General features: G+C 45.7%; 1 protein-coding gene across 8 annotated transcripts in view; it reads left to right on the forward strand.

Annotated features, from left to right (window-relative positions):
- The first annotated feature begins 794 nt into the window (after nucleotides 1-794).
- The window catches only part of KIF9 (kinesin family member 9), a 36733-nt gene continuing 23779 nt past the window's right edge, over nucleotides 795-13748 (forward strand). For 3 of the 8 annotated variants that reach the window (XR_004644358.1, XM_034759751.1, XM_034759756.1), the window contains exons 1-9: nucleotides 795-2194; nucleotides 4438-4538; nucleotides 4697-4862; nucleotides 5000-5106; nucleotides 6064-6288; nucleotides 8638-8721; nucleotides 8832-8924; nucleotides 9956-10103; nucleotides 12025-12089. Coding sequence is in view for 6 of the 8 variants with exons in the window: in XM_034759751.1 (XP_034615642.1) it covers nucleotides 2131-2194; nucleotides 4438-4538; nucleotides 4697-4862; nucleotides 5000-5106; nucleotides 6064-6288; nucleotides 8638-8721; nucleotides 8832-8924; nucleotides 9956-10103; nucleotides 12025-12089 (1053 nt within the window). In the remaining 2 variants the exon portion in view is untranslated. Of the gene's footprint in view, nucleotides 2195-3814; nucleotides 3954-4437; nucleotides 4539-4696; nucleotides 4863-4999; nucleotides 5107-6063; nucleotides 6289-8637; nucleotides 8722-8831; nucleotides 8925-9955; nucleotides 10104-12024; nucleotides 12090-13748 lie in introns of all 8 variants that reach the window. The other 5 variants (XM_034759754.1, XM_034759755.1, XM_034759752.1 and 2 more) reach the window with 5 other exon arrangements.

A 13748-nucleotide genomic window follows, 5' to 3' on the forward strand; every position in this document is an offset into this window, starting at 1 on the left:
CTCCCCATCCCCACCTCCCAGCGCCCCCTTCCCCTGACCCCTTCCCACCTTCCAGCGCCCCGGTCTCCATCCCCCGGCCCCACTTCCCAGCGCCCCCTTCCCCAGCTTCCTGTTCCCGTCTCCTCTCCCCATCCCCACTCCCAGCGCCCCCTTCCATCCCCCGTCCCCACCTCCCCCTTCCCCACCTCCCCCTTCCCCACCCCCCTGTTCCCATCTCCTCTCCCCACCTCTCAGCGCCCCTGTCTCCATCCCCCAGCCCCAGAACTCCTCACCATCCCTGTCCTTTGCCCATCCCCACCTCTCAGCACCCTCTTCCCCAGCCTCCTGTTCCCATCTCCTCTCCCCATCCCCACTCTCAGTGCCCTGGTCTCCATCCCCCGGCCCCTTCCCACCTCCCAGCACCCCCGTCCCCTGTCTCCATCCTCATCCCTACCCTCACCATCCAGCATCTTTGCCCCCCGTCCCTATTGCCCAGGCATCCCCATTCCCCGTCACCGACCCCATCCCCACCAGCTGTTCTATCCCTCTGTCCCCGCCCCCAGCCTCATCCCCACCTCCCAGCCATCTCCATCCCTCTGTTATCATCCCCAGCCCATCCCCACCCCTTAGTCATCCCCATCCTCACCAGCTGTTCCATCCCCCTGGCCCTGTGCCCACCCCCAGCCTCATCCCCACCTCCCAGCCACCCCCATCCCTGTTATTGTCCCCATTCCTGTCCCCACCTCCCAGCATCCCCATCCTCCTGTCTCCACCCTGTCTCCTTGTCCTCATCTCCTGTCTCCATCCCTGTCTCCGTGTCCTCATCCCCATCTCCCTGTCACTGTCCCCATCCCCTCCCCAGCCATCTCTGTCCCCATGTCACCAACCCCATCTCTCAGACATCCTCATCTCCCTGTGACTATCCCCATCTCCCAGCCATCTCGTCCCCACCTCTCAGCCACCCCCATCTCTCAGCCATCACAATTACTGCCTCCACTTTCCTAGTGTCCCCATCTTCGTCTCCACATCCCAACCATCTCCCTATCACCACCACCATCCCCGCTTCCCACCCATCCCTGTATTGCCATTGTTTTTTTCCCCTCATTCCAGCCATCCCTGTGTTGCTACTGTCTATGCATCTTGCTGTCCCTGCATGACCACCACCATCATCGACACATCCCAACCAGCCCCTCCTCATCACCTCCTCCAACCTCACTTGCTGGATCACACTGTCCTCTTCCCCGTGTCCCAGCCATCTCCTATCTCCTATTGCCATTGCTCCCATGTCACCACCATCCTCATCCCTGTATCATATCTGACTCCATCCCCAATGTTCCAGCTGCCCCTGAGCTCACATTGCCGCGGCTCCTGCATCCCATGTTCTCACCCCTGCATCACCTCCATTTCTGTACCCACATCCCAACGATCCTCATGCCATCTCTAATCCCACAGCCCTGTGTCACTGTTGGCTCTGTAACCATGTCCCAGGCATTTAAAAAACCTGGTTGACTACCTGGCTTGGGAGATTGGTAATGGTCTATGGAGCCTTGTACTTCTAGATCACTGGTTAAAAGCCTGTCTGCTGACAAAGTTGAAAGGCTATTTGGTGGCCTGTGTGGAATGACTTTGGTGGATCTCAATCAGTGGATAGGTGCCCATGTGACAAAAACAACCATCACAAGTGACACTAATTGGCATCCTTGTTGCAGTCACAGCAGAAAGGCCTTGCAAGGACTGAACGGGCTGTGGAGATTGAACTCCCTTTCTTATCCATAGCTGTGAACCTTCTGTCAATGGTAAAGAGTCACTTTCTTCTAACACTGAACGAGGAATTTTATTAGAATAAGAAAAATTGCATTAACCCCAAGGCTATTCTCTCCCTCTCTGTGCTTCACCTTAGAGCTTCTGCTTAGAGCCTTCTCCAGCTCCCTCTTCCTGTCTGGCTTCTTGCTATGGCTGTAAAGAAACAGTGCACCTATCCTCACAATCTTCTTGTCAAGGTAGAAGCCTATTGCTGTGATACTGTGAAAGATTACAGTACCACTACGTGAACTGTACCTGTTCTTTGGATAAAGAAAGAACTTCACTCTCCAGGACCATCAGTCGTTCACTAGCACTAAATACATTTTAAAGTAATAACATAGAACGTGCATGTTCATGTGTATCTGTTTCATCTCCTCCAGGTGTCCCCACAAGCCATTATCTGTATTAGTTGGTGAGTATCATGAGTCTGATGAGATGGTGAGAATTTTCCAATCTAAGGGTCTAATCCTGCAAGTCCTTAGTTGGTGAAACTGTCATTGAGTCCTGTGGGAGTTTTGTGCATCTCGGGCTCACAGGATTGTATCCTAAATAAGATTAACAGTATGAATTAGACACAGTGCCTGACGTACCACCAGACAATGGTCATATGTCAATGCAATGTAAAGGTTTTAATAATCCTCTATGCTGGAGTGTTGATAAAGAAGGAAATCGGGAGGTGTTTGGATCCAGATTATGCTAGGAGTTTGGGTTTGGATTGGGTCATTTTAAATTCTTGAAAATCAGCTGTTCGTGTGAGATTTTCAATGTCTTGGGCTAACATTTGACAAAAATAACTTTTTTCATGATATTTCTGCCATGTTTAAACCAGAGCCAGAAAACACACGGTTGTAGCGGTGCGTTGGATCCGATCCCCATTCCAGAAAATCCTATTGGATTTGGGTTCAGGGTGCCAGGTTTGGGCCTCGTTTACTTTTAAGGAGGAATCTGAATGAAAAGAATATTGTCATTTGGTGCATTAAGAGACGGTTAATTGAAACTAGAATTTGACCTTCCAGATGTCCTCTATTTTAGGAGTGCACACCAAAAGCATTTGCATCCAACCATTACTGAACTCTAGGGAGAGAGAACCAGGGTGTCAGAATCGTGCAAAACCAAAGAGCCAAGGAAAATGACAAGGGAATCATTAGGTACAATTAAAGAGAAATCCCCCTCATATGAAATGAATACACATCCATGCCCAGGGTTGTGTTTCTTGAGCCATTCAGATTGTTTGTAAAGTGCTTTGAGAGCCTCACATGAAAGGGGCTTTTCAGTGATCATGAGACAAAGACATGTCTATATTTTATTATTAATTTAAAAAATGAATCAGATGGATAATAAACCACCTAAAGCAGTGTAAGGAATGCAGAGCCTTGTTCTACATGGTATCGGTAATGTTGTAACCCTGTCTTAGGTCATTTGATCTTAGGTGAACAATACGCAAATGATCACCCTAGAAAGCTGATATGCTAACATACAAGACCCCAGGGGTGTAGCATTCACCCCTGTGTAATGGCCACTTTATGCTATCTATGCCCTTGGGAGGTGCAGAGCCCCTACAAAGGGGGGTGTTCTGGAGTGGTCCATGAATAGGTAGGGCCGGGCAGGAGGAGGTGTGGCCAGAGCATTCCTAGTTATTCTGAATTATTCCCTTTTGCTCAAGGCCCACAGTGCCCATACTAGTTGCACAAGTTAAGGCAACTCTCAGATTGCAGGCTGTTTGGGGAAGGACCACATTCATCTCTCTGTCTGTATAGTGCTTAGCACAAAGCGGCCATAATCTTAATCAGAGAATCTGGGTGTCATAGTGAAATAATAATAATAATTAATAATGAATAAATAACATAGCAGCTTTTGTCCATGGATCACAAAATCCTGTGTCTGATGTAAAACATTTTCATTAAAAGTTTGTGGCTAAATTGTTGCTGCTGTAGCACTGCACCTTTAACACATCCTCCTGTTACTGTAAGAATTACATGGCTCGGACTTTGCATTTATACTCTCTCAGTGACTTCCAGTGCTCTGTTTACAGGTGAAAAGATTATTTTTCCAGCTGTCAGCATCACTTATTCACGCTGGGATCTGAAAATCAAGCTGGGCTCTCCCTGCCTCTCAATTCACCAGTGATCAAAAGTTTGCTGACAGAACCTAGGGCCAAATTCTGCACTCAGGTACACCACTGTAAAGATGGCGTAACTGCATCAATGTCAATGGTTTTGTATCAGCAAGCAGAATCCGGCCGTTAGCTGAGAGTTGCACTGATGATGCATGAGGCAGAATAGAATCCATTTCATTCTCCTGTAGCTGTTTTGTTCTGCAGGACTAGCAGGAAGAGAAGCTTGTTCGTGTCAGTAAATAGCTAGGATTCAGATGCACAAGAAGAAATTGTAATGACTAAGAAGGTTTTTGCATGTTCTATTTTTACATGTTCACTTTTCTGACTTTAAAAATTTCCCTGCTTAGGCTAGATACGAGCCTATAGTTCCTCTTAATAAACCATAGTTAGAAACTACAGCTTAACATTTGTAAACAGTTTATTTTAAAAATTGATGACACTGCAGCCTACCTTTTGGCTGATTAAAGTGTTTAAACTGTATTTTAGGGAACGCAGTATTTTCTTGTAAACCTAATTTTCCCTTTTCCCCCTTCTTTTAGTTACAATGAGTGCAAAAGAAAATAAAGTACATGCATTTGTGCGAGTCAAGCCAACAGCTAATTTTCCTCAAGACATGATCAAGTATGGGCCAGACAATAAGGTAAAGGAACAAGAGACATAAGGCGCATAATGGATCTAGACTCTGATTTAAGTTATGGTAGCAGAAATGAGGACTAACCCTGCTGCAGTTACACCAGGGATGAATTTGACCCAATATCTCTTGTAACACATCAACAGTCTTCATCTCTGTCTTTTTAGAGCATAGATATTTACATCAGGAGGGATGTTAAGAAAGGAGTCATCAATAACAAGCAGACTGATTGGTCCTTTAAACTGGATGGTGTTCTTCACAATGCCTCCCAGGATTCGGTTTATGATGCAGTAGCTAGGGACTTGGTATCCCAAGCTCTGGATGGCTATAATGGTAATTTTTTAATTGATATTTGTGTTATTTTAAGAAATAGTGGGGCTCCCCATCGGAGGATAAGATCCCTTTGATGTCACATTGGAGAAATGAATGAGTTCTACTGAATTTATTCTTTTGTTTTAAAACTTTTCCAGGCACCATAATGTGCTATGGGCAAACAGGAGCTGGTAAAACATACACCATGACAGGAGCAACTGAAAACTACAAGCATAGAGGAATCATACCCCGAGCTATACAACAGGTACTGAAGTTTTGAATTAGGAAGGAGGGGAAGAAGGAGAAACTGGTACATCTGTCATATCAGCTGTTGTCCTCTCAGTCCTGAGAAATTTGTTGACCACCCCAAACATGGGCTACAAGGTCGCCACCAATCATTTTAACAGGAGATGGATATTATATGGTCCTTAAAGAAGTTGTGGGACAATAAAACATCATTATGTTGCATCGTGATGTTCCATTGTGATTTTTCATTGTAACCCTGTGACCTTGTGCCGTGAGAGAGGTGACATTTCAATGCAATGAGATGACGTTGCATTGCGACAGGCGGACATGTCATCCTGTTGCAACATAAACATGATGTCATGATGTGCAACTTTCTTAACCTCTCAAAAGGGCACTCTGTTGGGTGAAGATTCTTGTGTGCCTGCTCACAGAAGCACAGCTGAAAAGCAGAGTGAAGGGCTGACATAACCTACACAAACCAAAGCTGGAAGGTGTTTTGCAACAGAACGTTTTATTATTTGTTTCCAGTAGCTACTGGGTTAGGTGTTTTCCGAGCATAAAAAAGAACTAATTCCTGCATCACGGAGCTGATCTCATTAGCTCATTGTTATAGTGTCCTTAACTCCCGCCCGAGTAATTTCTTACTAGTTATATTCCTTGGTGTTAGTGTAAGTGCTGTTCATGCAATTAGAAAAAAGCAATTCAGCCAGCAAATGGAATGTTCTTTACTGCTTAGAGAAATCACAGAAAACTCTTGTTTTAGGCTGCCTACCCTTGACAGTGTCCCTTTAAAGGTATAATATTTTCAAAACCAGAATAATTTTGAAAATCTTATTAGAGCCGCTGCAGTCCTGCTGAGAGTGTGCCATATACTGACTGACTGATTTATAGTGATTCACGTCCTGAAAAGCCACAAATTGATAGGAACCTTGTTTGTGAACTCAGACTGTCATTGACAAGCATATGATCTGTGCAGGTGTTCAGGGCAGTTGAAGAACACATCGATCAGTCCATCACTGTCCGAATATCCTACCTGGAAATCTACAACGAGACTCTCTTCGACCTTCTCTCCACTATGCCTCATGACATGTCCGGTGACATTCACATGGCTGTTGTGGAGTACCCACAGGGTGTCTTTGTGAAGGGCTTATCTATGCATCCAGCCAGCCACGAGGAAGATGCTTTAAATCTCCTGTTTGAGGCAAGATAAAACAATGACTCACTATTATTTCTCATCCTTATTTTTTATGTTTATTTTTGCTGATTTAGCTGAGGAAAGGAAAGTTGTCTGGGGTTAGAGCAGAAGATGGGAAGTCATGGGTGAGATCCTCACTTCTTCTCTAGCCCCGGCATAAAACCCCTGGTTCCTGCCAGGGAGGGTTCCCCTGGTGCAGATACTGTGGAAAACAGCCTACGGCTGCTGTCCGAGAACCCCCTTGCAAGTCCTGGTATATTGGCAGTGCTGGGGTGAGGCTGGAGGTGGAAGAGGTGTGTCTGGGATGGGGCTGCAGCACACAGTGCTGAGGAGATTCCAGGCAGCATTGTGGCCCATAGGGCAGGCCAGGGAGGCTGCTGTAACTTAGACAGGTCCCCAGGGTTGTCTAAATTATGCTGAGGGCCTCTCTAGCCCTAGAGCAGCCCAGGATGGGGAGTGCAAGCTGGCTTGTTTCCAGTGCGCTGGTGATCACATTTAGGAAGTCAATGAGCAGTTTAAGCAGAGTGCAAAGGACAGTCCTAATTAGCAGAACCATCGTCTGAACTGTGTTGTCTTTCCTTTTTGAAAAGATGCCTGCCAGCTGTCCTGGCTGAGTCAACGCTCTCCCATACCAAGCGAAGACACCTGCCATTGATACTTCCTACAGATAAATGGGGCAGTCATGGCATGCCCACGTCTAGTCAGTCATACAGAGGGGACACTCAGATAGCTGGGCAGGTGAAACGAGGGGGCATACATACATCTGCACCAATTTCGCACATAGGGCCCTTAGCTTGGACAAGAGGAAGTTGAATAGTTAGCTCCCTATGTAGAAAGCGTGTTTCACCAATAGCTGACAAGCCCTTTGAAACCCTTCCTTTTTTTGCTTTCTAATTGCTGAGCCTATGTTCTGGTGTGCTGAAAAAGCTCAGGTTGGGTAGTCAACTGGGTTACTAGTAACAATCATTCTTGATTTCTAGAACGGGAGACATATCATAGAATATCAGGGCTGGAAGGGACCTCAGGAGGTCATCTAGTCCAATCCCCTGCTCAGAGCCGGACCAATCCTCAGACAGATTTTTGCCCCAGGTCCCTAAGTGGCCCCCTCAAGGATTGAACTCACAACGCTGGGTTTAGCAGGCCAATGCTCAAACCACTGAACAAGACCTGGGAGTCAGGAGAAATGCCAGAACAGTTTTTGGAGATAACTAGGCACATAGACATCAAAATGATCTAAACAGCACCACAGTAATTTGTGTCTGCAAATTGTGGGTACAAGAAGAGAGACTGAGTTTTGAAAAATTTGTCCTTTGATCTCTGTGCTTCCATTTCCTCATCTGTAAAACAGGGATAAGAATGACAAAGAGTCCTGTGGCACCTTATAGACTAACAGAAGTATTGGAGCATAAGCTTTTCTGGGTGAATACCCACTTTGTCTGATGCTGCGTCTGACGAAGTGGGTATTCACCACAAAAGTTTATGCTCCAATACTTCTGTTAGTCTATAAGGTGCCACAGGTCTCTTCGTCACTTTTTACAGATCCAGACTAACATGGCTACCCCTCTGATACTTGAGGGATAAGAACATTTCTCTAAAGACACCAACTTGACTGGGTTCCTGTTTTGGGGTCTCAACTCCTTACCATGAGGCAGGGAAGAACTCCTCTAGTTCTCAAAGGCTTTGAGACACAAGCAGGCCGGCCGCCTTTTGAGACCCACTACAGGTGCCTTAGTGGTGCCCTCTAGAACTTCAGTTCCTTTCTCACCATATTCCACTGTGACGCTCCCTGTCAGCCATTACAGACTGTCACAGCATCATTTTCAGTGACTGATTCATTTTCTTGTGGTCCCTTCCTATCCTATAAGTACTCTTGGGTGTCTATTACATTTAGGGGAGATCTTTGCCTCATGCTTATCAAGGAACGGAAGCAGGCATGGACGCACTAAGCCTTGCCTGCCTGTTCCTCAAAGGGCCACATTTTTTGAGGGTTAGGGGAGCTCTGGCCCCTTTCACACTAGGAACCTGAGCCCCAAGAATGGGAATCCAGTTAATATGGAATGTTCAGAGAAGCAGTGTGACAGATAAGTAGTGATCCCTTACCTGTCTTCATGAGTGGAATATTTGTAATGTGCTTCGAGAGCCATGCTAGAAATGCCTACCATAGACAGGTGTTGGGAGCGCCTCAGATAGAAGGCTGTGGATAAGTGACCAATTTTATTATTATCTCTACATATTGAAGATACAAGCATTGTTTATTTAACTGTGACTTCAATAGTCTTCCTTTCACATTTATTCTACTAGTATTTATTTTATTTTTTAATAAAAATAATGTCCTCTATTGTAACTTCATTTCAGGGTGAGACCAACAGAATAATAGGTGAACATACTCTGAATAAAAATTCATCCAGGTCCCATTGCATATTCACTATTTATATTGAGGTAAGTCCGCTGGCAGGTTTCCTGGGGGCTCAGAAACCTAGGGGTCTTTAGAATTTAAATGTGTACTCTACTTCAATTGTGTGTAATGTTAAATACAATTTTTTTCCCAGTCTCATTCCAGAATTTTGTCAGATGCCAAATACACTGCTTCAAAAATTAACCTAGTGGATCTGGCAGGTTCAGAAAGACTGGGGAAGACTGGGGTAAGCAAATGGGAAAAAATATTTACTCCCTAAGAGATGGGTCCAGTTATTAAAGTGATGCTTGTGGAGTCAGAGGACTTTCCCACTACAGTTAATGGAAACAGCAAAACTCAATTCCCTTTATGTCACATTGAACATTTACCTCTAAAGGAGGCTGCTAGTGAACATAATTTATATTTCTGCTTTAGCCAACAGAATTTTATTCTTGCTTGTTTCTGGGAATCGTGTCCGGACGAGAAGGGGCTTGATTCTGGTGTTAGATATACTCTTCAGTTGTTAATCCTTAAGTATGTGTCAGCAACCCCTTACCACAGTTGCACATGAGGAGCTGAAGATTTTTCAGAATCTGTGCTTGACACAAGAATCAACCCCCTGGTCAGTAGATAGGAGGAACCATGACAAATCTCAACCCCATGAAAGCATCAGAGGAGCTCGGTTATCTTCAGTAGCTGGAATGTCTTTTTATCAAGTTCAAAGGTGCAAAACTCCATCCTCCAGGCAACTCTCTTCTGCTCGATCATTCCTTCCAACAATGCCATTGCTCAGTCTAGGCAAAAGACTGAGCCATCCGCCTTATGGGGAGCTCTTTGTAATTCAGCTTCATTCTGCAACTGCACTGAAAGCAGAAATCCTTCTGCTTCTGGTGATACTACGGAGACTGATGCAATCGCCTTTCTGGAAGAATAGGGAACAACTTAAACCTTCAGTGCTCCCCTGTGATATACTATATTGTGTTGAGCAAGAAATCCCCGGGCAGCCTTGTGACAAAGGGAGGATTTCCCCTTTCAGAACTAGGAAAGCCAATATTCTGGCAGACTTGTTATTGCCAAATCACGGCTCTGAAGAACTTGCTCTCAAATTGCAGGAAGCCCTTCAGGATCTAGAATCTCATAGTTAGTCTGTATTGGACTCATTATCTCATTTATCCTCCACTTCAATCAGAGCTGTCAGCCCAGTGAGGGACACACTCTTTCGCAGTTCACCCAGAAAGATGCATGTGGAAACTTTTTGCCTTTTGGTCTTTCTTGCAGTCCGAGGGGCAGGTTCTGAAAGAAGCCACATATATCAACAAATCTTTGTCATTCCTTGAGCAAGCTATCATTGCACTGGCTGATCGTAAGAGGGACCACGTCCCCTTCCGGCAGAGCAAGCTCACCCATGCCCTTAAGGATTCATTAGGTAAGGACCTGGAATCGGAATAGAGGGACGAGAAAATACCTTGGTTTCGGTTCTCATGGGGAGATCAAGCCACGACCAAACACGCTCAGTCAATCTGATGGCTTGTCTACACAGTGATTTAATGCGTGGCCAGCCAGAGTGTGAATCTACAGCGCACTAGCTTGCTGTGCACTAACTGGCCCTGTGGACCCTGTTATAACACACTAAAAGTTCCATCGTGCACTTTGACCTCCTACCATTCCAAACAAGCTAAACCAAGGCAAAGTGATTTCCAGATCACTCACCATTTCAATGATGTGCAGCCATGTCAAACAGCAGTATGTCAAAGCGCACTACTGAACTTACAGTGTGCTGTAGCATTGTCCACACGGCCAGTTAGTTTGCGGCAAGCTAGTGCACAATAGAGTCACGCCCTGGCTGGCCATGCACTAAATCACTGTGGAGACAAGCCCTCAGTTAATAGTCTAACATGAAAAATTAGCAGTGGTTTCTGCTTTTCTTACCCTAATGAAACATCAGGCATACGTACTGTGACAGACCCAGACCAGTGGGGTACAGGAGTCTGGTAGAGGGCAAATATACTGGTCACTGGATGAGTAGTTTTCTGTTCCCTGAGTGACCAGAGCAGGGGCTGCACTAGAGTAATCAGGAACCTGCTAGAACCAATTAAGGCAGGTAGGCTAATTAGGACACATGGAGCCAATTAAGAAGAAGCTGCTAGAATCAATTAAGGCAGGCTAATCAGGGCACCTGGGTTTTAAAAGGAGCTCACGTCAGTTTGTGGTGTGAGTGTGAGGAGCTGGGAGCAAAAGGTGCAAGGAGCTGAGAGTGAGAGGGTGTGCTGCTGGAGGACCGAGGAGCACAAGCGTTATCAGACACCAGGAGGAAGGTCCTGTGGTGAGAATAAGGAAGGTGTTTGGAGGAGGCCATGGGGAAGTAGCCCAGGGAGTTGTAGCTGTCATGTAGCTGTTACAGGAGGCACTATAGACAGCTGCAATCCACAGGGCCCTGGGCTGGAACCTGGAGTAGATGGCGGGCCTGGGTTCCCCCCAAACCTCCCAATTGACCTGGACTGTGGGTTCTTCCAGAGGGGAAGGTCTCTGGGCTGTTCCCCAACCCACATGGTGAATCTCTGAGGCAAGAAAATCCCCCAATAAGCGCAGGACCCACCAAGATAGAGGAGGAACTTTGTCACAGTACACACAAGCCTCATACTGATCAAGCCAGTAGAAACTTGACTAAACTTTTTTCAGCTGAGAATACTTTAAAAACACACCACAGTCCTTTCAAAGTTCTGATCCTGCAGGTGCTATCAACTCTCATTGAGTCCTGCAGGAGTTGAGGATGATCAGGACCTGGGCAAAAATGACAAATGCAAAAACTGTATTACAGCTGGAATCTGTAGGACAGGAATCCACTTCAACAACACAGTATAACACAGTCTGAATAGAGGAAGCAACTGAAGACAGGCTGTAGACATTGGCAGTAAGGAACTGATATCATACACATTTAGGGTGGAATTTCAAAGCTCTCAGCATTGGCCCAATCCTGCTCCTCCCTCTGATTTCATTGGATGAGAGGCCAACACTGAGCGCTTTTAAAATTCCATCTTTCAGCTTTTACCCCACTCCAGCCATTTACAGTTTGCATTGCCGCATACTTCACACTAACGCCGAAGGCTGGAACCAGAATATTGGCTATTCCCTTAACTCGTTCCATACCACCGTGCTTATGAGCATTATCTTTCATGGTCACCACCGATAACCCTTCCTGTGTCCTTGGAGGAAAAATTACAAACTAGCTATGTTCATTGTAGTCGTGCTGTGTCTTTCATTCTTCGCTCACTACAGAATGTAAAATTCTCCAGGAAGGAACCCAGCACAGAGGAAGTCACATTCCTCCCCCTGGCTGTCTTTTTCAGGGGGAAACTGCAATACAGTCCTGGTGGCAAATATCTATGGTGAAGCTGCTCAGATAGAGGAGACTGTAAGTATTGAAACAACGAGGAGACTAACAAATTTATTTCGGCCTAAGTTTTCGTGGGCTACAGCCCACTTCATCAGATGCATGGAATGGAAAATACAGTAGCAGGTGTGTGTGTGAATGTATATATGTATATATATACACATAGTACATGAAAAGATGGGAGTTGCCTAACCAAATGGAGAGTCAGTTTTTGCTGATCCAGACTAACACGGCTACCACTCTGAAACCTGTAAGTGGAGAGAGTTCCTTCAGAAACGATGTCCTTCATTTAAAGACATTTTGGTCCTGTCTGTGCTACAGTCAAAATCACGCTAGCAATAACCATGATTAAATTGTAGCATGCACAGCGCTGTAGTTTGAGGTCCAAGGGAAGTATCATGTCGAATTCAACAAAATCATTGACATTGCATCAAATGCAGCATGGAACTATATGGGGCTGGTTTTTCCAGTCTGCTAAGGCCACTTTGTGGCCACATAAGCCATCCATTGAGGATGCCAATCTTCCAAGGGGAAAACAAGACTCACCCAGATAAATACTCAAGGCCAAATTCAGCCTGGATCTAAGCATGCATAGTTTCATATGTACCTTTCCAACAATGGGTGTGGAACTGTACAGCACACAGTGAAGTCAATAGTTATACTTAAGGCCCTGTTATAATCGGAGATCTTTTTTTGAAAATGCCCAGTAGTGCCATGCATGAAGTGTTGATTTTCATAGAATATGCCTGGCAGCCAAGTCCCTTGCGAAGTGCTGCAATTTTTCCAACGATGGGGAGGCAAAAGTGAGCATCTGTGCAAGTCAGTCCTGTGCTCAGTGCAACTGGTAGTGCGCAGTAGCATCACCTTGGAGGAGCAGTGCGGGGGGGGGACCCATGTGAGGCACAGTAGCCAGCGCTGCCACCACTTGGAACACAAGCAGTGGGGAGGAAGAAATGGGCATTTGTGCTCTGGTCTTATGCTCAGTGTGAGGCCTGGCACACGTCAGTGTCATGTCAGAGCAGCTGTTTGGGGGGACGTGGCCGCTGGTCTTATGTGAGATACAGTAGCCAGTGCAGCGGCCGCTTGGAACATGCCCTACAAGCCACACAGAGCACAAGACTGGCATGCACGGATGCCTGCTTCCACCTCCCCACTGTTGGAAAAATCGCGGTAATGGGCTAATTTTGTGATTTCCGCTCAGTCAGTGAAATTGTGATTTCCACAGGGCCTTAGCCATCCCACTTTACACCAGGGCTGAATTTGGTCCTTGGTAGCAACTACACAAACAATTTGGTATGCTAGTACCAGCAATAACCTCCTCATGGTGAGATCACTTAGGCTTTGGAATAATTCTTCTCAGGAAGTTGGTGGTAGCCTCATTGCTTGAGTCATTTAAAATTGGGCCGAACAAAACACTACCATAAAGTATTGAAGGGAAGAATTCTGCAGTTTACCAGGGAAGGAGTTAACTAGCAGACATTTTTTGAAACGAAATGACCTATCATACAATCTTCTCTGCTATTGCATATCATGATTGTTATTTATTATTTGTGCTGCAGTGACACCTAGAGGCCCTAGTCCCATTGTACACACATATAACAGAAAGGACAGTCCCCACCCCGAAGAATTTACCATCTAAAGTCATCATCTAAAGATGAATAATCATCTAGAAGCAACCTA

Source organism: Trachemys scripta, chromosome 2 (genome assembly GCF_013100865.1).
Source record: "Trachemys scripta elegans isolate TJP31775 chromosome 2, CAS_Tse_1.0, whole genome shotgun sequence".
Classification (NCBI taxonomy): Eukaryota; Metazoa; Chordata; order Testudines; family Emydidae; genus Trachemys; species Trachemys scripta.